This window comes from Salvelinus fontinalis, chromosome 42, assembly GCF_029448725.1.
Source record: "Salvelinus fontinalis isolate EN_2023a chromosome 42, ASM2944872v1, whole genome shotgun sequence".
In the NCBI taxonomy this organism is placed as follows: domain Eukaryota; kingdom Metazoa; phylum Chordata; class Actinopteri; order Salmoniformes; family Salmonidae; genus Salvelinus; species Salvelinus fontinalis.
The window spans coordinates 19576989-19599512 of NC_074706.1; the positions used below are offsets into that span (position 1 = coordinate 19576989).

Consider the following 22524-nt stretch of genomic DNA (forward strand, 5'->3'; position numbering starts at 1 on the left):
TTTTATGTAAGTTGGTCATTTGTTGTCTTTTACCCCCTTCTCTCGATCTTGTCTCATCGCTGCAACTCCCCAACGCGATCGTGAGGCGAAGGTCGAGGCATGCGTCCTCCGAAACAAACAACCCCCCAAACCGCGCCTCTTTTTTTTCTTTTTAATTTTTTTTTTTACCCCCTTTTCGTGGTATCCAATTGTTAGTAATTACTATCTTGTCTCATCGCTACAACTCCCGTACGGGCTCGGGAGAGACGAAGGTCGAAAGCCATGCGTCCTCCGAAACACAACCCAACCAAGCCGCACTGCTTCTGTAAAATTAACATCTGTACAGAAAGACTCATGTGAAGGCCTAATTACAGAGGAGGAACTACTTGATGCAATTGGGGCCTTTAAGGATGGGAAAACTTCAGGACTGGATGGCATACCAGTGGAAGTATACATTTTTTGTTTTGATATACTCAAATGACCATTATTAGCTTGTTTTAACCACTCCTATATAAATGATAGATTATCAGACACGCAACAAGAAGGTGTGATATCATTATTACTGAAACAGGACCCAAGTGGTATATATAAAGATCCAGTCCATTTAAAAAATTGGAGACCTCTTACACTTCAGTGTTGTGATGCAAAAATCCTAGCCAAATGCTTGGCGCATAGAATAAAAAAAGTTTTGTCAGATATTATTCATCCTAATCAGACAGTTTTTTTACATGGACGATACATTGGAGATAATATAAGGCAAGTACTGGAAACAATAGAACACTATGAAATATCGGGGACACCAGGCCTGGTTTTCATAGCTGATTTTGAAAAGGCTTTTGATAAAGTACGACTGGAGTTTATATATAAATGCCTAGAATATTTCAATTTTGGGGAATCTCTTATAAAATGGGTAAAAATTATGTATAGTAACCCTAGGTGTAAAATAGTAAATAATGGCTACATCTCAGAAAGTTTTAAACTATCTAGAGGAGTAAAACAAGGTTGTCCACTATCGGCATATCTATTTATTATTGCCATCGAAATGTTAGCTGTTAAAATTAGATCAAACATTAATATTAAGGGATTAGAAATCCAGGGCCTAAAAACTAAGGTGTCATTGTACGCTGATGATTCATGTTTTCTTTTAAAACCACAACTAGAATCTCTCCACGGCCTCTTAGAGGATCTAGATACATTTGCTATCCTCTCTGGATTAAAACCAAATTATGATAAATGTACCATATTACGTATTGGATTACTAAAAAATACACATTTTACATTGCCATGTAGTTTACCAATTAAATGGTCTGACGGTGATGTGGACATACTCGGTATACAAATCCCAAAAGAAAGAAATGATCTCACTCCAATAAATTTTTATAGAAAGTTAGCAAAAATAGATAAAATCTTGCTACCATGGAAAGGAAAATACCTGTCTATTTGTGGGAAAATCACCCTGATTAACTCTTTAATCATATCACAGTTTACCTATTTGCTTATGGTTTTGCCTACACCTAGTGACCTGCTTTTTAAATTATATGAACAAAAAATATTCAATTTTATTTGGAATGGCAAGCCAGATAAAATTAAAAGGGCCTATTTATATAACGAATATGAATTCGGAGGGCAGAAATTATTAAATATTAAAGCATTAGACCTCTCACTAAAGGCATCAGTCATACAAAAGTTATACTTAAATCCAAACTGGTTCTCTAGTAGATTGGTACAAATGTCTCATCCTATGTTCAAGAAGGGCCTTTTTCCCTTTATTCAGATTACACCTGCTCACTTTCGGTTGCTTGAAAAGGAAATAATCTCCAAAATATCTTTATTTTTTAAACAAGCCTTAGAAAGTTGGTTGCAATTTCAGTTTAATCCACCTGAAAGGACGGAACAAATAGTACAACAAATCTTGTGGTTAAATTCAAATATAGTAATTGATAAAAAAAAATGTATTTATCGAAGAAATGTTTAAAAAAGGTATAATTTTTGTGAATGATATCATAAATAGGACTGGTGGAGAAATGTCACACATGCAGCTAACACAGACATATGGAAATGTCTGCTCTACCCAAAATTACAACCAATTAATTGCAGCATTACCACAAAAATGGAAGAGGCAGGTGGAAGGGGATAATAGTAAGGAACTTGTATGTCGGCCTTATATTAAAGAACATAAATGGTTAAAGAAAAGTGTGATAAATAAAAACATATACCAATTTCATTTAAGGACCAAAAAACTTACAGCTGTGCCATATAAATTGCAAAATAGTTGGGAAGAGATTTTCGATGTACCCATTCCATGGCACATGGTTTATGAATTGATACGCAAAACAACGCCGGATTCAAAACTTCGAATTTTTCAATTTAAATTATTGTACAAAATTCTTGCAACTAATAGAATGTTATATATATGGGGGATACAATCTTCTCAGCTCTGTAGATTCTGCTGTGAGGAGGCAGAGTCATTAGACCATTTATTTTGGTATTGTCCGCATGTAGCTCGTTTTTGGTCACAGGTCCAGGAATGGTTGAAGAATTGCAACATTTGCGTAGAACTAACGCTACAGATAGCAATACTGGGGGATTTGAAAAGCCATAGTCAATCAATCAATAATATGATAATTATTTTAGCTAAAATGTTTATTTTTAATTTACAATCCGTGGAAGCTATGAGAATAGGAAGTTTCAAATCTTTTGTGAAGCATCACAGCACAGTTGAAAAATATATGGCAAATAAAAATCCGAAATGGATGATGTTAGAAGATAGATGGGAAAGGTTGAGTGGAGCTGAAGGGTGGGACTAATAACAAGATAAACAATGTAGGGCATACGGGATCTGTGAAATGTGTATAGGTGCGGAGCTATTGTGAAATAGCACAGTTACAAGTGGAAATCAAACTGGATGGACAACAGAAATAGAGAAAGGACTAAGAACAAACAAGAGAGAACTATTATAAAGTAGACTGTGTCTGTAAAATGTGTATAAGATGTATAAATTGAAGGTAAAAACAGAAATGTTTATCAGTTTACTCCAATTGGGGGATCGGTGGTAGGGTTTGCAGGGAATAATAATAAAGGTATACTCTTTTAAAAAGTATGTATGTCTATGTAGGTATGTGTATGTATATATGTGTATATGTATGCAACACTTGAATGGATATATATATTTACCCAAAAAAATATGGGGGATTGGAAATGATGCAGACAATTACATTGGAAGCAACATTCTTTCATCAATATTAAGCTGATCCACCCCCCCCCCCCCCCCCCAAAAAAAAAAGCCGCACTGCTTCTTAACACAGCGCGCCTCCAACCCGGAAGCCAGCCGCACCAATGTGTCGGAGGAAACACTGTGCACCTGGCTACCTTGGTAAGCGCGCACTGCGCCCGGCCCGCCACAGGAGTCGCTGGTGAACGATGAGACAAGGATATCCCTACCTGCCAAACCCTAACCCGGACGACGCTAGTGCAGTGCCCTAGACCACTGTGCCACCCGGGAGGCCCCCAAACCGCGCTTCTTAACACCTGCTTGCTTTACCAGGAAGCCAGCCGCACCAATGTGTCGAAAGAAACACTGTTCACCTGACAACTGAGGTCAGCCTGCAGGCGCCCGGCCCGCCACAAGGAGTAGCTAGAGCACAATGAGCAAAGTAGGGTCTCATCTAATGCCTCATGACTGGGTTCATAGAAGGGCCTGGACTTAGATCTAGCCTTCCTCAATTACAGTAGCTCATGGTTACCCCGCCAATAAAGACAGTGCCAGAATGGGCTTTCACCACAAGAGGTACAGTGCATTCATAAAGTATTCAGATCCCTTCCCATTTTCCAGATTTTATGTTGCATCCTTATTCTAAAATGTATACAATTTAAAATTGTACTTATCAATCTACACACAATACCCCATAATGTTAAAGTGAAAACAGGGTTTTACACATTTTTACACATTTATTAAAAATAAAAACGTTTTTACATAGGTTTGTATCCATTTTCGAATAAGGCTATAGTAACAAAATGTGGAAAAAGTTAAGGGGTCTGAATACTTTCCGAATGCAGTGTACCTAGCCTAGAACACAGCTCACAATCCCAACAACACCCAAACAAGAGGCCTAGAGGTCAAGGAGGGAGCTCAAAGACTAATGCTGCGTTCGAAACCAATTTTGAGGTGGTGTTTTGTCACGCACCGCATAGGTGCAGTGAAATATTTTTGTTTTATAGGGTCAGCCATAGTAGTATGGCGCCCCCTGGATCAAATTAGGGTTAAGTGCTCAAGGGCACATCGACAGATTTTTCACCTTGTCGTCTCTGGTATTCGAGCCGACCTTTCGGTTACTGCCCAACGCTCTAATCGCTAGGCTACCTGCCGCTCTTACCAGTTGTGAAGTCGTTAATACCAGTTAGATACATTCACGTGCTTTGAACTCATTGATAAACACTCATTGGCTAATGGACAACAATCTGCATCAACCATAAACAAAAGGTGCAGCTATGATTCTTGGACACAAATTATAGAAGCAAGCTTTTGTGAACACCTGTTTTTAGAGATAGACCTTAAACCTAGCCTAGAACAAAGACAGTTGAATATTTACCTTATTGAGGTGATGTAGATGGAATAAAGTCGTTCTATTCTTTTCTACTCTATTCTTGCTAACGCACTGTTCTTTCTAAAGTAGTCTGCATGTTAGAAAGAATAGAGTATAAAATAATAGAATTACTTTATTCCATCTACATCAGTTAAGGTAAATATTTCAAAAGATACTGATCATAGGAGATTGGAAGTGTATTGTAATAAGCAGTACCGTATTTCAAAGAACAGCATTTTTCATTTAACCACACTGTTTGAGTTTCAACCAATAAGATATGTTCTCTACAGTGTAATTGGAAGTAGAGGAGGTGCAACCATGAACAGTAATAATATGGAGTGGCTTGTATTCATGGATGCCAAGGGAAGCTAGGCTTCCTCCAAAAAATTACCAAGAAATAAAGAAAAATACATACAAAACAATTTATTTTGTCTCTCTGTGTTCCATACATTTCCTTCAATTCACAAGAGGCTGGATGTATCTCACCAGGATAAAGCATCCAAGTGAATGAAACAGCGCCCCTCTGTCTCTGTATGTGTAGCCCATCTATGCTGTCTAGTCAAAAAGCGAATGACATTGTTGCCACCATAGCATTGAAAGCAAGGGAAGGGCAACAACAACAAAAAGTCTCAAGGGAAGTCAGTGTCGATTTGGCTTCAGACCAATCACATTACAAGCCAAACATCATTGACAGAACTTGAATTGTTGCCTCCTGTTGTCGTTGTCCTCCAATGGCTAGCTAGCTAAGTAAAGTCTTTCCTTTCCCTCATTAGCCATGGATGGAGATAGGGATTTCGACTTGTGGTTTTACTTAATTCTCCACACTGGCCATTGATTATAACGGCAAGTCTGATCTTACCATAAATTCGTACATTGTGCCCCTGGCCTGAGAGGATGGAAGTTCAACGTGTATCTAGATGTAGTACCTTAGGCTAATGTTAACTAACTGGCCTGGTGCATCGTTGCCCATGAAAGGAAGTTAGGCTAGCGAGCAAGCATTTTAGCCTGGTAGCCTAGGACAACAAAAACTAAAAGCGTGTATGAGAGAGTCATAGAACGTTTATGCAACATGAAAGAGGAGGATGCATTGGCGTTTCTCTACAAATAGGTTGAGTCAATATGTTTTTTTTTCTACTTACACAAGTCCTTACCATGAACAGTCACATCATATGGACTAAATAATTGTTGGTATCTTTAAGTTGTCACTGTTAGACCGTCACTATATTAGACTAAGCACTGGTGATTAGACAATGTTGAAATGGTGCTGGAATAGTGGAATCATCTGTTTTCTTTGCGACTTGCAATAACTCTACGTGGTTCTAAATCCATAGTTGTTTAGTAGTCCAAAAATTGGCGAAGTAGTGAGTAGAGATGAGGAAGCTATGGCAGCGGATGATGCCCAACAGTCTGTGGATGTCAGTCAGTTGAGAGATCCTGAAATACTAATCGTGAAGAAGGTTGATTTTGTTAAGTTTATTGAGCAGGTGATTAATTATACAGGACAAAATAACAATAAATCTAAGAAACTGAAAATCATTTTTAAAGTGGCTAAAAGGTTCTTGGATTGCCAGGATTTCACAGCTGACACATTGCAGTAAATAATGTCTGAAGATGCTTCCCCCTCTCAGGCCCCAGAGTCAGTGTAGGGATCTGAGTACATTGGAGTAAGTGAAGGAGTATATTAACTTTTATTTAGTTTTTTGAGGATATGTGGATAAAATAAAAATTAAAATCTTGTTAAAGTATCTTTGTTTTTACTCCACCCAGTAGGTGGCGGAAATACACCTTTTTTGGATGTAGTCTGCCAATAAAGCCTTGAAAAAGAAGGCAATGGTTGTGACATAAGCAGCACCAGTCTTACTTGCCCAACTTCAGGCATTCAACTTCAGGCAATTGGGTTAGGGGAAAAGGAAGAATTATTATATTATGAATAATTATGGAGTGGGGTTTGTACAAACCTTCTGGAAGATTTGGTGGATGAGAATATGGTGGACAAGGGAAACAGAAGAAAAGTGAATTATGTTCTGAGTGAATATGGAATGGAGAATTGCACAGAACTTCTGGAAGAGCTAGAGAACATATTGAACATGACAAGTGAAGGTGAATCAATTGCGATGACAGCCAAGAATGAGTTGAGTGTAAAGGGAAGCGGGGTGGTAAGGGAGGTTGGTGTCATGTGTAAAAAGAGGGATACTGCTCTAATAGCTGGGAAATGGAATCTGACGGGAGCGTGGATGAGGAACCTGCGGTGAGGACTGCCGGGTTCGGGCCTCATTCCAATGATTTAAAGGATGTGTATGGCCCAGTGGGAGTGAGATTTGTGGAGAGAGTGGATCCTTATAGTTTGGTTGAAGAGTGGAAGATAGTGATAAAGGAAAATGGAACAAAAAGGGCTAATGTTGTTAATGAGTATAGGTTTTTGGTTGGAGTTAGGTTCACTGACAATGATGCTTTTTTGGGATATCCGTTTGAAGTATCAAGGATGGTAAGGGATGCATTGGGAAAGGTGGAGTTGGTCAGAGTGACCAGAAGTGGTTTTGTTTTGATTTCTTGTGTGTTGAAAGAGCAGAAGGAAAAGGTATTATCGACAAACTATCGCTTTATGAAGTGGAGAGTTTTGATTTTTGTAGCAGAGCACTGTTAAAAGGTGTCATCTCTGGCATGTGTTGGATTTAAACATTTTTTATTTAACTATGCAATTCAGTTAAGAACAAATTATTATTTACAATGACTGCCTACCACGGAACAGTGGGTTATCTGCCTTGTTCCGGGGCAGAACGACAGATTTGTACCTTGTCAGCTAGCTCAGGGATTCAATCCAGCAACCGTTCGGTAACTGGCCCAACACTCTAACCACTAGGCTACCTGCCGCCCCGAAATGTGGAGGCATCGTGGTTTACGAGGAGTAGTTGGAGCACGCTGTGTACTGGATGGGAGAAAGAAGAAAGCCTGTCGGTATTATTGATGTTTGACGAAGAGTATCTCCCTTCACATGTGAAGATGGGATATGTTATATCTGCGGTGAGAGCTTCTGTATCCAAGACGCTGTTTTGCCGGAATTGCAAAAGGTATGGACATGTATCAATTGTGTGCCGAAGGAATGTTGTTGAAGAATCTGAGGGTGGACGATGTTGAAATTGTGATGGCAACCACGTTCCCAATTCCCCGGAGTGCCCGGTTAGGGTAAAGGAGTATGAAGTGGCAAGGGTTAGGGCTATACAGCAGGTAATCTACACAATGGCACGTGAGGTAGTTGAATGAGAGTGGAGCTGAAGGCATGGCGGTGGATGCTCCGGAGACTGTGGAGACTGAGTGTTGTTCAACAGTTGAGGGAAACTGATATGCTGATTGTGAAGGTGGATTTTAGGGTGTTTATCGCATATATGATTAATTCTACTGCATAAACAAACAGTCAAAGAAACTGGAGCTGAAATGTTTTGGGGTTTCCAGGACTTCACTGCTGAAACATTGCAAAAAATACTGTCCGAAGATGCTCTTCCTTCTCAGGCCCCAGATCCCGAATAAAGGAGTAAATTGAGTTTTCTTCTTGTTTACTTTGTTCATTACTTGGGCTGATATACATCCAAAACAGTAGGTGGCGGCATGGACCTATAGCATTTGTTTTCGGACCACCATAATATCAAAGAAGACAGTAGGTGGCTGCTATACACCAATAGGTGTAGTCGGCCATAAAACTTTAAAGAAGAACGGAAGTAAACATTGACCAGAAACAAGCGTTTTTATTGATGTTATTTAGGCGTTTATTAACACCCTGGAACTAAAACGGTGACGATTTTAACTGCACAGCTTCGCATAATTACCCCAGGCAGCTTTTAATTCGCGTTGATCACCGGGCTTTGTATAGATGCTAGCTGGCTGCTGGTTAGCTAAAAATGGCTAACGTTAACTGTATGGTTTTTCACACTCAAATAGCCTCCATCATGGAGGTGCTAGCGAATGCAGCCGTGGCAGAGATCTGTAAAGTCGTAGACGACGACTATGCAGTGTTTCGTTTGGAAATAACTCAAAGCCAGAAAGAAAACAGGGGATTGCGGAGGAAGCTACAGCTATTGGAACTAAAGGTGGCACGGGAGCGCGCAGAGAGAATAATGCGAGAGCGCGCCCTCGCCAGTCGCCCAAGTAGTGTCAAGATCCTCGACCGATACAAAGGAATGACAAGAGGTACGTTTATCAGAAGGCGGGGCCTATCGCCCGTTCATATAGCCTAGCCCAACCGGCCTTTTATTTTGTTTGTCATTTTACGTCCGACTTTAATGTCTTCAGCTAGCAATACACTTGTCCCCTATGGACCGGCTGGTACATAAAACATCCTCCATTCAGGCTGCAAAGGCTTCAGTTTCCTCCTTAACTTGATTTAATGGCTCGTCAGTGGAGAAAACACGGACGAAATGTGCGTACTGGTCTAATAAAAAATCCACCACCATTTTCGGACAACTTTCGGATGTTGCACACCAAGTGAGTCTGTACTCCTGGCAACATCAGGAAGTAGCATTAGCCACCCTAGAATGGTAGTGATACATTTTTTAAATAATAATATATATATATTCAGACAGTTCTGCCGCCCTAGGCGAGACAAATCGGCCCCTCCCCCAATACGTTTGGCCTTGGGCCATTTTTTTCTCAGCTAAAAGTCAGAAGAACAGAACAGCAGTCCAATTAATATGCCTATGCTACAAGTTAAACAATCAACACATCTGGTTAGTAGGCTATATAATCAGTTCAATGTCAATAACAGCCTAATATTTTCAATCTGATTTCATTGATAAAATCACCAATGCCCTGGACGTTCTGCCGCCCTATGTGAGACAATAATAATTACGTCTTAGACATCCACATCCGTATGAATCTAAGCATGGCACTTTCAAAAATTACCTTTCCATCCAGACAGAGGTTCTACTGATGCAGAAAACTGTAAGCTTCAACTGCTGGCTACTCGTCTATGGTATAAACCAACAACAGAAGTGTGCGTCCCTAAAATCTGCCTGGGTTTAAACAAACATCTTCTCTTTTCAGAAAGAGAAAAGCTCAATTTATAGGGACAGAATAGCAAAGTACATTTTTTGAAACTCCTCGAATATTATAGGCTGCAGTTTAGCTTCAGATTGTCATAGAGAGGAATCAATATATCCACACAGGCATCAGTCACGTCTTTCGCAGGCATTTTAGAGCTTGTTTCTACCAGAAGGCATCAGAGTTAAGCATTGTTATAGAACGCTTGATATAATCTGGATACGTTTTGTATTTATTTCAAAATATAAAGCAAACAATAGATACCCTTTGTTAAAGATAAGGGCAAAAGGGATGTGTGATACCCTCACTCAATTCGAGCCCTGGTTTTAGTCAAACACACCAAGCCCTTCCCAGACAGAGGTATTTAATCAGTGCATGCGACAGTATTGGAGTATTTGGCTATACCGACATCTATGGATAGGATAATTGTGTCTGTCAAACAGGTAGGCTTACCACTTCTTTTTTGGAAGATGAAGAAATAGGCTCCAATTATGTCATTCTGTGTTTATGCCCATAACATCTTTTGAAGGTCCCTTACCAGGCAGAAGAGAATTTGACTTTAAACCCTGCATTGGAGAGTTGCAAGGTTGCTATCACTATGCAACCTACTACCTATAGTAGGAAACTGAGTTTCTTATTAATAATATCCCACCTATTATAACAACAGAACAGCAGCATACCACCCTGCATACCACTGCTGGCTTGCTTCTGAAGCTAAGCAGGGTTGGTCCTGGTCAGTCCCTGGATGGGAGACCAGATGCTGCTGGAAGTGGTGTTGGAGGGCCAGTAGGAGGCACTCTTTCCTCTGGTCTAAAAAATATCCCAATGCCCCAGGGCAGTGATTGGGGACACTGTCCTGTATAGGGTGCCGTCTTTCGGATGGGACGTTAAACGGGTGTCCTGACTCTCTGAGGTCATTAAAGATCCCATGGCACTTATCGTAAGAGTAGGGGTGTTAACCCCGGTGTCCTGGCTAAATTCCCAATCTGGCCCTCAAACCATCATGGTCACCTAATAATCCCCAGTTTACAATTGGCTCATTCATCCCCCTCCTCTCCCCTGTAACTATTCCCCAGGTCGTTGCTGCAAATGAGAACGTGTTCTCAGTCAACTTACCTGGTAAAATAACGGAAAAAAAAAAAAATGGCTATTTCTATTTTACACATTCTTCCACTGCAAATCTACCATTCCAGTGTTTTACTTGCTATATTGTGTTTACTTCGCCACCATGGCCTTTTCTCCCATCTCACCTCATTTGCTCACATTGTATATAGACTTATTTTTCTACTGTATTATTGACTGTATTTTTGTTTTACTCCATGTGCAACTCTGTGTTGTTGTATGTGTCGAACTGCTTTGCTTTATCTTGGCCAGGTCGCAATTGTAAATGAGATCTTGTTCTCAACTTGCCTACCTGGTTAAATAAAGGTTAAGTAAATAAATAAAATGGCACGACACCACAATTGTTACAATAAAAATAAAAATGTTATAACATATTTAACATATATTTTTATATTCCTGTAGAACTGTAAAACAGTAAGATCATTTGAGCTTTGGAAACAAGTGCTTTCATAAATGTATGGCGGGCCTCGTTTCGCTGGAGCAGTGTAAAATAGGCTTTGTCAATTCAATGACCAAATCGAATTTTATTGTCCAACCTCAGTTTCAGCATTTATTTGTTTCGTCTCCGCCTAGTGGTCGCTTTCCTCTGCTGTGGCATTGCAGTCCGCTATGTTTTCTCTCGGTAGCTGTCCATGGGCCTCAAATCATCTGAGTTTGCCTGGACACCAGCCTCCAGCTCCTTCCACCTCTAGAAACTATCTAGGTGGTCATGCGAGTTCTCATGCGAGCTGAGGAGGTGTCACTGATTCTTCCAGTCCCTGATTCCATCCCTGACCAGCGCAGATTTGCACTCGTGTGAATAAAGTTTGCAGCAAAAACAGAAGGCTGCATGCATCATGTTGCTTGGAATAGACAAGCCATGGTCTCTCCACTCTCTCCCTGTTCGCCATCCTCCTATTGTAGTGGGCCACCGAAAACTTTCGTTGCCCTTCATTTCTTGGGAAATTCCCCTCCTCCTCCTGATGTGGCCCAGCCTGCACTAACATATCCCGTAAAGATCCATTCATATATTTTGGCCACTCACTGGGACCTTTTCTTTTTTTTTGTCTGGAAGTCGGATTCATCAGCAGCACCACCACTGTCATCGGGGACGGGTAGCGACGAATCTGAATCCGGTTTCAAGATAGTAGCGTCTTCGCCGGCATTGTTTGGAGGTGTGGCTGGGCCTGGTGCGACCACCTGTTCTTGTCCAGCCAGAGAGCTGTCATCATTGGTGGAAATGCATGGCTCGGAATCCTCCGGTTTGTGGTCTTCGCTGCAAGAATCAGCAAACGGGCTCGTTGTTCTCGGCGAATGAATGGCCTGTCCTCAGGCTTATCATTCTTCACACAGGCTGATGGACATTGCTGCACGTTTATCAATTTAACCCGCTAATTTCTGTGGTTTAGCGATTGTGCCTCTCTTCTCATTGTTAAAAAAAAAAATCGCTTCCTGATAGTATTTGTCTCTTAGACATGGTAGCAAATTGTTTCAAATCTCTATAGATTACTTTTAGCTAAAATTATATCCACTAGTAGTAGCTAGCTAACGTTAACAGGCTAGGTTAGGCTACTGCCTTAATCACTAATCGTCTTCGTCACACACAAACATAAAAAATACTGATGCCTTTGCAGCCTGAATGGAGGCTGCTTTATGTACGAGTCGGTCCACCGGGGACAGGAGTGTATTACAGGCTGGCATTGCTGAACGATTAGCGCTATGCATTATGTGGCTTGAACGCTATAACACAGAATATTACAATTCATAAAATACCCACGATGGTAGTGACTGCCTTTACTGCCTATCACTTATTAACCATTTATTCACATTACTTGAATAAAATGTTTTATTTGATTACTTTATTATTTAATTCCAAGTCATCATCTAACCTCTATAGAGCTGCTGCCTATGCTGTCTGACAAAATCTAAATTTTAGTAGTTCTTCAAAGTAAATAAGTCATACTTTGACTGCTGAATACCAACTATCAATTACTTAGATCATGTATTTTCAGGCTCGCGAAGCAACTGCTTTCTAGCCCTCTCAATTGCGCGTTCTCGCTTCTCTTAAAGGTTCTTCATGGTCAATTCGTCACCTGAAGTGGCAGTACAGCATTTACTGCGATGCCGCGTCTGCAGAAATCAGGGCGTTCATACCTCTTGCGCTTAGCAGAGCAGCGCTATTGCGAAGGAAGTTGTCAAGGAAGTGAGTTTGTGTTTATACAGGACATACCGCCCCCACCTTCTGTCAACCAAACATGTCAATGCAGAGCCCTCCGCAATGCAATATGGAGCTTGCTTTGGCCTTAGCATGCGTCCATAGGCGCCGCAATTGCGTCAGAACTTCCAACATTAACGGATCAAGCATACATTGTCTTTCAGTCTCCATGCCTGCTCCGCAGATGTTGGTCAATTAGTTGTTAAGAAACCGAAAAACATCTGACATTTTGGTTAGTCACTCAGCGCTACCGGCTGGGCTGATGGTGTCGACACCTACAGGTAATACACATCAGGAAGAATTATGCCTTCCAGGGGTCCAATTTAAAATCCCAAGGTAGTGTGAAATGCACTCAAAAGCAACATGTGAATATTTTTCTTTCTTCCTGGTGTTCTATGAGAACTCCGTGTTCTGCAACCAAATTGCACCCTGCCCCCTCATGCAGCAGTGTTTGCAAACACAGACAAGGGTCTATACCGTTGAGCAGACAGTAGCTAACCTAACAATCTCTTTTCCCCAAATCACTTTCTCAGGTGAAGGACATCTACCTGGAGGCCACAAGCCAGCGGGACACAATACATGGAGAGATGACCAACCAATCACTGTTGATGAGGGGAGTGGAACCTCAACCCAGCATGTTATCATCATAGAGGTTAGTGTAATAGTGTTGCATTAAAAATGTGTTACTTTGTAAATCAAATGTGGCCCACTTATTTCAGAAAGGATCCTCTCAGCTATTCACTTGCTTACATGTACATCCTTATTTATCTGCCATAAGGGAGCTTGTGAGGCTTCCCTACGATATTGTTATACGATTCAACTCATTTACCGGTAACAACCTCCACTCTTCTTGTGTCAGTCTGCAGATACAGAGGCTGCAGCTCCTGGGGTCAAACTGGAGAGGGCTAAAGAAGAGGAGGACCCACGGCACAGTGATGACATTGAGACTGGACTGGCTGGAGTGCCCCCTGTAGCCACGAAGGACCCCACAACCACCTCAGCGCAGCCCAGAATCCGACACAGCATCACGGAGGTCAGTGGACTGCTGAACACCGTCCTCAAGACAGAGACAGATACCAACACTTTAACTGTAACACGCAGGCTGTTACACACAGGATCTGACCACAGATCAGACCCAGAGAGGCTGGGGCCACTGGGCTGTCCTCCTGCTTCTAGCTCAGAGTGTTTCCCGATATTTCGCCAGAGGACAGTTCATTCCTGTAGGGATGGTGACGTGTTAGACACCGGAGGTGATGATCCGTCTTGTTCTTATGCTACAGAGATGGACCCTGGCAACATATCCTTGGGTTTAGAGACACAGACTGATCTGTCTAAAGAGGATTGGAACCAGTACAGTAGTAGTTTATACTCTCAAGGGTGCCTAGATAAGAAAGGGGAGGTTATAGTGGTAGATGAGGTGACTGTGAAAGTGGAGGGCGACGCTCCTCCCACATGGAATGCAGATAGTCACCTAGGAGACGGACACTCACAGGGCAGAGATTTCTTAGATTACAGGAAATGCTTAGAGACAAATCCAAATGTCGTTACCCACTCCCCTTTACATGTGCTCGGGGATAGCGACCCACTGTCCACGTCGATAGGGCCTTCCAATTCACACAGCCACGTCCTTTTCGATCAGGTATTGAACTCAAACGACAGGGCTAGAGCCCAGGCTCAAGGAGGGGGAGCCTCATCAGGCAATAGTAAAGAGAAACAGTTCCTCTGCATGTTCTGTAACAAAGGCTTCCGCTGCCTCCAGAAGGTGGAGATCCACCAGAGGATCCACACAGGGGAGAAACCCTTTAGTTGTACCCAGTGTCATATGAGCTTCACCCAGGCTGGCCACCTGAAGAGACACCAGATGGTCCACACAGGAGAAAAACCCTACAGCTGTACCCAGTGTCACATGCGTTTCGCCCAGGCTGGTGACCTGAAGAGGCACCAGAGGGGCCACACAGGGGAGAAACCCTACAGCTGCCCTCTGTGTGAGAAGAGGTTTTCAGAGAGGACCTACCTCAGGATGCACCAGCAGAAAAAACATTCCACTCAATAGAAACATAGAAAATAACCATTCCACCTGATAGCTTCTGACTTGAGATCAAACCCATCACTAAAGACAATGATGCATTTTTATTTTTGTCAGTAGAAAAGACCCACAGATGCATTTGGAATAACGAGATTAACAGATTTCAGTGTTGAATATTCTTGGATAGAATAATGCATCCAGACATTGTGTGATATTTAAAGACATATATAACCCTAAAAAGCCTGTTACATGTTGTGTTTGTACTATGTAGGCCAGGGCTGGGCAATTGGCAGACATTTCTCCACCTAATGGCAAAATGTGTAGAATTGCAGGACTTTGAAAAAAAAGTTTCTCTCTGCTGTCAAGAGGGGGGCCATTACAATGTTTTGCTCACGGGGGGGGGTCACAGACCTGTGAGCCACTGCGGGCCCTCATGATGAGGTCAGATTTTTTCTGGACCCCACTCCCGTCAATGTTGCCATCTCTGGTGTCTCCACCTATGAGTAGCTTGCCAAACATTTCTGAAAGTACATGCACTTTTCATGTGTTCCAACAAATCTCACAAGTATCAGACACAGCAAGCTTCCAGCTATTATCTAATCATCCCTGCATTGACATTATCCCACCCCTGGTTAGTCACTATTGGCTTAAAAAGCCAAACTTAACACAATATCTGGAAATAAATTTTCAGCAAAATTGCCCGTCTGTCTGTCTGTATGGTGTACGCATTTGTCTATCACTCTGTCGCCAGTTTCCCCAAAACCTTCTCAATTAAATATTGTGTTAGTATCTATTATTTGCAAACTTTGCCATGAAATGAGCAGCAGCAGTACAGAACCATCACTAGACGGCACATTCGTCACTCGCTAGACGCACAATTAAAGGGCCAGATGCGCAATTAAAGGGGAATTCGTTTTTTTGTGTTCTTCCAGACCGACCAAAAAAAGTGTTCTGATGTGATTTAAGCATTTGATTTCGTTGTTTTCTCTATGAGCAATTGTAATTTTAAGAGTGAAAAAACGGGAAAAATATAACATTAGATCATTTGGGGGGGAAATCTCATTTTATAGGGCCCCCCTTAGTTGTTTATTAACTATGAATTTACCAGGTATATTGACAGAACACAACTTTCTCTCACACTAAGGACCTAGGGAAGAGTTGCAGGGGAGAGAAGAACGTGCCTTTTTGAAAGCTAGGGGTAAAAATAGTGGCTTGGAACATGTTTAATTTTTTTTTAAGTAGCTCTTATGCTAGAAAAGGTTGGAGACCCCTGCTGTATGATGTTCTCAAATGCATGTTCATAACTTCCATTCAAGTACTTATTTTTTTTACCCCAACGCCACTTTTAATGAGAAAATGAATGCAGTTTATCAAGTTCATGCAGATTTTTTAAAATGAGACGTACAGTTGAAGTCGTAAAGTTTACATGCACCTCAGCCAAATACATTTAAACTCAGTTTTTCACAATTCCTGACATTTAATCCAAGTAAAAATTCCCTGTCTTAGGTCAGTTAGGATGATCACTTTATTTTATGAATGTCAAAATAATAGTAGTGATTTATTTCAGCTTTTCTTTCTTTCATCACATTCCCAGTCGGTCAGAAGTTTACATACACTCAATTAGTATTTGGAAGCATTGCCTTTAAATTGTTTACCTTGGGTCAAACGTTTCGGGTAGCCTTCCACAAGCTTCCCACAATAAGTTGGGTGAATTCCTCCTGACAGACCTGGTGTAACTGAGTCAGGTTTTATAGGCCTTGCTCGCACAAGCTTTTTCAGTTCTGCCCACAAATTTTCTATAGGTTTTTGGTCAGGGCTTTGTGATGGCCACTCCAATACCTTGACTTTGTTGTCCTTAAGCCATTTTGCCACAACTTTGGAAGTATGCTTGGGGTCTTTGTCCATTTGGAAGACCCATTTCCTGACAGATGTCTTGAAATGTTGCTTAAATATATCCACATAATTTTCCTACCTCATGATGCCATCTATTTGTGAAGTGAACCAGTCCCTCCTGCAGCAAAGCACCCCCACAACATGATGTTGCCACCCCTGTGCTTCACGGTTGGGATGGTGTTCTTCGGCTTGCAAGCCTCACCCTTTTTCCTCCAAACATAACGATGGTCATTATGGCCAAACAGTTCTATTTTTGTTTCATCAGACCAGAGGACATTTCTCCAAAAAGTACGATTTTTGTCCCCATGTGCAGTTGCAAACCGTAGTCTGGCTCTTTTATGGCTGTTTTGGAGCAGTGGCTTCTTCCTTGCTGAGCGGCTTTTCAGGTTATGTCAATATAGAACTTGTTTTACTGTGGATATAGATACTTTTGTACCTGTTTCCTCCAGCATCTTCACAAGGTCCTCCTGCTGTTGTTCTGGGATTGATTTGCACTTTTCGCACCAAAGTACGTTCATCTCTAGGAGACAGAACGTGTCTCCTTCCTGAGCGGTATGACAGTTGCGTGGTCCCATGTTGTTTATACTTGCGTACTACGGCTTGTACCGATGAACGTGGTACCTTCATGCATTTGGAAATTGCTCCAAAGGATGAACCAGACTTGTGGAGGTCTACAATTGTTTTTCTGAGGTCTTGGCTGATTTCTTTAGATTTTCCCATGATTTCAAGCAAAGAGGCACGGAGTTTGAAGGTAGACCTTGAAATACATCCACAGGTACACCTCCAATTGACTCAAATTATGTCAATTAGCCTATCAGAGGCTTCTAAAGCCATGACATAATTTTCTGGAATTTTCCAAGGTGTTTAAAGGCACAGTCAACATAGTGTATGTAAACGTCTGACCCACTGGAATTGTGATTAAGTGAATTAATCTGTCTGTAAACAATTGTTGGAAAAATTACTTGTGTCACGCACAAAGTAGATGTCCTAACCGACTTGCCAAAACTATAGTTTGTTAACAAGAAATTTGTGGAGTGGTTGAAATGACTTCAACTGTATGTGTGGTTTTCATATGGAGTATTTAAAACTTGTTTCTGTTTAATAAACACAAAATGGGACTTTTCATTCTAAGACTTTTTTATTGAGATTCTCTTAAATATTCATCACATATGATCTCAACCTATTCTGCATACACCCGACAGTGCTTTATAACCAATTTACACTTACTAAATATACCTACACACTAACAAACACCTACTCTACACGTCCAGTCAGGTTTGTCTGACTTTTGACTTATCATAGCTAACTTATTTAGCTATGATAAGGTTAAGAATAAATTCATTTTCAATGACGGCCTAGGAACAGTGGGTTAGCTGCCTTGTTCAGGGGCAGAACGACAGATTTGTACCTTGTCAGCGCGGGGATTCGATCTTGCAACCTTCCGCTTACTAGTCCAACACTCTAACCACTAGGCTACCTGCCATCCCAAGTGTTTGTCTGTGTAATCTGTATCATCCTGTCTCTTCCAGGATGAGGGTCCAGAGGTGCTGCTGGTGAAGGAGGAGGGTCTGGGGAACCCTGAGGGGACCATGGTCATGGAGGACAACCAGACTACACCTCCTCCTGAACCCACAGAGGAACCAGCTGCGCAACACAGGACCACACACAGTCTCACTGAGGTGAGCCCACTGTGAACTACTGTCTGAATGGTATTAGGTCAGGGCCTGTATCCACATAGCTTCTCGGAGTACGAGTGCTGATCTTAGATCAGTTTAGCCTTTTAGATCATAATGAATAACAGCACTCTTACTCTGAGACTCTTTGTAGATACGGGCCCAGGTCTTGATGAATTTTGTCGTAAGTGTGGGACCATGCCTTTGAATTATCAAACCATTAAAGAGTGTCAAGAAATCAAATCAATTAACACGTTTGTATAGTATCAAATCAACTAACATGTTTGCCTAGTACTCATAGCAGTCCCTCAACATATCTTACAGTCAGTAGACATGGAGGATGGGAATCTTAATCTGCTGCTGGTCAAAGAGGAGACAATTGAGGACGAACCAGAGAGCATTAACTTGCTGAGTGGACTAAAGACGGGGGAGCAAGGTAAGAGAGAGATACATATAGCCTGCATACAGTAATAGATCTTCAATGGGAATAGTGATGCACCTGGCAATTGTTTTTCTCTTCATTCATAAAATTAAATCAGTAGAACACAAATTATAATGTACAAACTTGACCACAAAATTATATTATTATATATTATGATATTATATATAATTATAATAATTATAATAATTATAATTATAATATTATATATACACAAAAAATATTGACAACAAAAAAAAGCCATGTTTGTAAAGTCTGTTTTCTAACCTCTTCCTGCAGGTGGTTGGTTGGAGGCTAACAGAGGAGACTGGGCAGCCAGCTTGGATTCCCAGACCCCAACAGGTGCAACCAAGGGCCCAAGGGACATCACCACTGAGCAGGTCAGGACCAGAGGCAACATAGTGGAAGTCAGTGGATGGGACAGCGTCCTCAACTCTGGGCTGGGGAACAACACTATTAACCACAACCAGAAACAGACAACAGAACACAAAACAACAACCGAACTTAGTCTCCATGACAACAGACTAGCTGAGACCAGGGCAAGGTGTAGATTTGGTCTGCGGGGACGAGGAGGTGTCTGTCTGAGAACAGACTCGGCTAGCGATGCTCCGTCCTGCTCCTATAGTTGTGATTCAGAGAGACTGATGGCACCTCAGGTTAACCCCCTAAGAGGTGCTGCCTTCAGCCTGCCTTCTATAGGATCTATCCACTGGAACATTGACCCTGCGACAACACAGACACTCCCTGGCCTTAATCCTCCTCACACTCTCCTAATGTTAAACCAGACCTCAGACAATGCCAGTGCCTCAACACTAAATAGCTACACAAGCCCATTGACAAATGACAGTAGTAGTAACGCTACAATCAGATCCGGTGGCAAAGAGAAGCGCTTCCAGTGTTCGTTCTGTGGGAAAGCCTTCAGTTTCCCCAAACAAGTAGAGATCCACCAGAGGATGCACACGGGGGAGAAGCCATTCGGCTGCCACCTGTGCCAAGCCAGTTTCTCAGATTCGTCCAACCTGAAGAGGCACCAGAGGGTCCACACAGGGGAGAAACCATTCGGCTGCCACCTGTGCCGGGCTAGTTTCTCCCACTCCTCCAGCCTGAAGAGGCACCAGAGAGTCCACACAGGGTAGGAATCCTACAGCTTCCCCAGTGTGAGAAGAGGTTCTCCCACCAGCTGAACATGCACCTGGAGGTCCACAAGGGGAAGAGGTTCTCAGAGAGGAGGTACCTCAGAATACGCATAGTGATATGTAGTACATTTATATTTACATTTTAGTAATTTAGCACACTAGTTAGTTTGAAGGTAAAGTGTTACCATAGTTAGCAAAGTTATTCTACAGTCGTGGCCAAAAGTTTTGAGAATGACACAGATATTAATTTTCACTAAGTCTGCTGCCTCATTTTGTATGATGGCAATTTGCATATGCTCCAGAATGTTATGAAGAGTGATCAGATTAATTGCAAAGATTAATCCCTCCATGCAAAGGAACTGAATCCTAAAAAAAACCATTTCCACTGCATTTCAGCCCTGCCACAAAAGGACCAGCTGACATGTCAGTGATTCTCTCGTTAACACAGGTGTGAGTGTTGACGAGGACAAGGTTGGAAATCACTCTGTCATGCTGATTGAGTTCAAATAACAGACTGGAAGGTTCAAAAGGAGGGTGGTGCTTGGAATCATTGTTCTTCCTCTGTCAACCATGGTTACCTGGAAGGAAACACGTGCCATCATCATTGCTTTGCACAAAAAGGGCTTCATGGGAAAGGATATTGCTGCCAGTAAGATTTCACCTAAATCAACCATTTATCACATCATCAAGAACTTCAAGGAGAGCAGTTCGATTGTTGTCCAGGAACAGTTGTGACGAAAAAGGCCTTTTCCAGCATGATGGAGCACCTTGCCATAAGGCAAAAGTGATAATTAAGTGGCTCGGGGAACAAAACATCAATATTTTGGGTCCATGGCCAGGAAACTCCCCAGAACTTAATCCCATTGAGAACGTGTGATCAATCCTCAAGAGGCGGGTGGACAAACAAAAATCCACAAATTCTGACAAACTCCAAGCATTGATTATGCAAGAATGGGCTTCCATCAGTCAGGATGTGGCCCAGAAGTTAATTGACAGCATGCCAGGGCGGATTGCAGAGGTCTTGAAAAAGAAGGGTCAACACTGCAAATATTGACTCTTTGCATCAATTTCATGTAATTGTCAATAAATGCCTTTGACACTTATGAAATGCTTGTAATTATACTTCAGTATTCCATAGTAACATCTGACAAAAATATCTAAAGATACTGAAGCAGCAAACTTTGTGAAAATTAATAATTGTTTCATTCTCAAAACTTTTGGCCACGACTGTACTTATCAAATGTATCGTTTTCTGCAATAAAAGTACTAAACTTCAAGTTGTGAGTGTATGACGATATTGTTGAAATTAAATACAAAATTAACTCTGTGCTGACTGACCTAATTATATCTGGAGCTCTGAAGCAGCTGGTCACAAACCTTGGCCCCGTATCAAGGGCCTCATTTGTAATTGTTGGGTACATTTCCAACTAAATATCTGTGTGTCGCATTTCTGAAAAGACAGCGCACGTACAAAAAGAGATTTAGGAACATATGCATGTTTCCCGTTATAAATCAGACCCGTCTTGAAACTGAGTGCACGTGAACAAGCTTTAAAACTCTGCCTGAAAAACGCCCATCAATGACCTTTTATGGTGACAATAATGCTCTTATTTGCTGTATACAGTGTTTTAGGTGTCAAGCTTAAGGTCATGTGGCAGCAGTGTAAAGGAGGGAGATTCCTAGATTAGTTTTTTTGGTGTTCATGCCCATGTTTGTCAACTGTAACGCTGGAATGGAACTGAAATCACAGAGGATAGATGTGGTGGCAGCTGCAGAGAAGTACTTGGGTGTACAAGGTTTTACTGCAGAAGAGTTACAAGGTGTTTTCAACGATAGTGTCTTGTCATCCCAGGCTACAGGCCTGTTGTAGGATCAGATAGGGCCAAAGTGGTGGAATAATGAGTTTTTAATGGGTGTAGGGTTAGTATGTAGGGCAATTTGTTCACAAAATGTAATGAATTCATACTAAAGAATAGTAGGCGGATACATAGCCAATACAGTAGGTGGCAGCATGTACCTACAACTTTTGTTTGCGGACCGCCATAATACCAAATAAGAGTAAAAATCCCTTCTCTTCAGCCTTCACCAGGGTGTGAATGCTGTCTAGCGTAGTTTGTTTCATTGACATTTGAAAAGTGTTCTGTTTCCATCAAGCCTGTCATGAGTTCTTTTTTATCCGACATGTACTTTACTCGCATTAAAATGTTATATGGAAACCTGGTTAGTCATCAAAAATGAATCATGAGTCAGTAAAAAGAGTTGTTCAAAAAGAACGAACCGTTCACCGTATTAGAGATGGAGGAAGAAAGATGGCGGAAACCAATGTATTGTTTGAAACTGGGGGAAGAGAGCATGGAGATGGATAATGAATGGGTTACAGTGGAGAAAAAGAAAGGAACGAGAAGTAAAGTTGAGGTGGAAAATTGGAAACTCCTAGACTAATTTTTA

General features: G+C 41.6%; 1 protein-coding gene across 1 annotated transcript; it reads left to right on the plus strand.

Annotated features, from left to right (window-relative positions):
- The first annotated feature begins 3299 nt into the window (after positions 1 to 3299).
- Positions 3300 to 21403, plus strand: LOC129841457 (uncharacterized). Its single transcript, XM_055909728.1, has 6 exons — positions 3300 to 8744; positions 13443 to 13561; positions 13769 to 13942; positions 18358 to 18507; positions 18826 to 18937; positions 19220 to 21403. Exons 1-6 carry the CDS (start codon positions 8456 to 8458, stop codon positions 20074 to 20076), a joined length of 1701 nt encoding a protein of 566 aa, XP_055765703.1. The 5' UTR covers positions 3300 to 8455; the 3' UTR covers positions 20077 to 21403.
- The last annotated feature ends 1121 nt before the right edge of the window (positions 21404 to 22524 follow it).

Coding starts and splice junctions, on each gene's coding strand:
- LOC129841457 (XM_055909728.1), top strand. CDS start 8,456: ATGGCTAACGTTAACTGTATGGTTTTTCACACTCAAATAGCCTCCATC. Junction 8,745..13,442: donor ATACAAAGGAATGACAAGAG/GTACGTTTATCA, acceptor TCACTTTCTCAG/GTGAAGGACATCTACCTGGA. Junction 18,938..19,219: donor ACTAAAGACGGGGGAGCAAG/GTAAGAGAGAGA, acceptor CTCTTCCTGCAG/GTGGTTGGTTGGAGGCTAAC.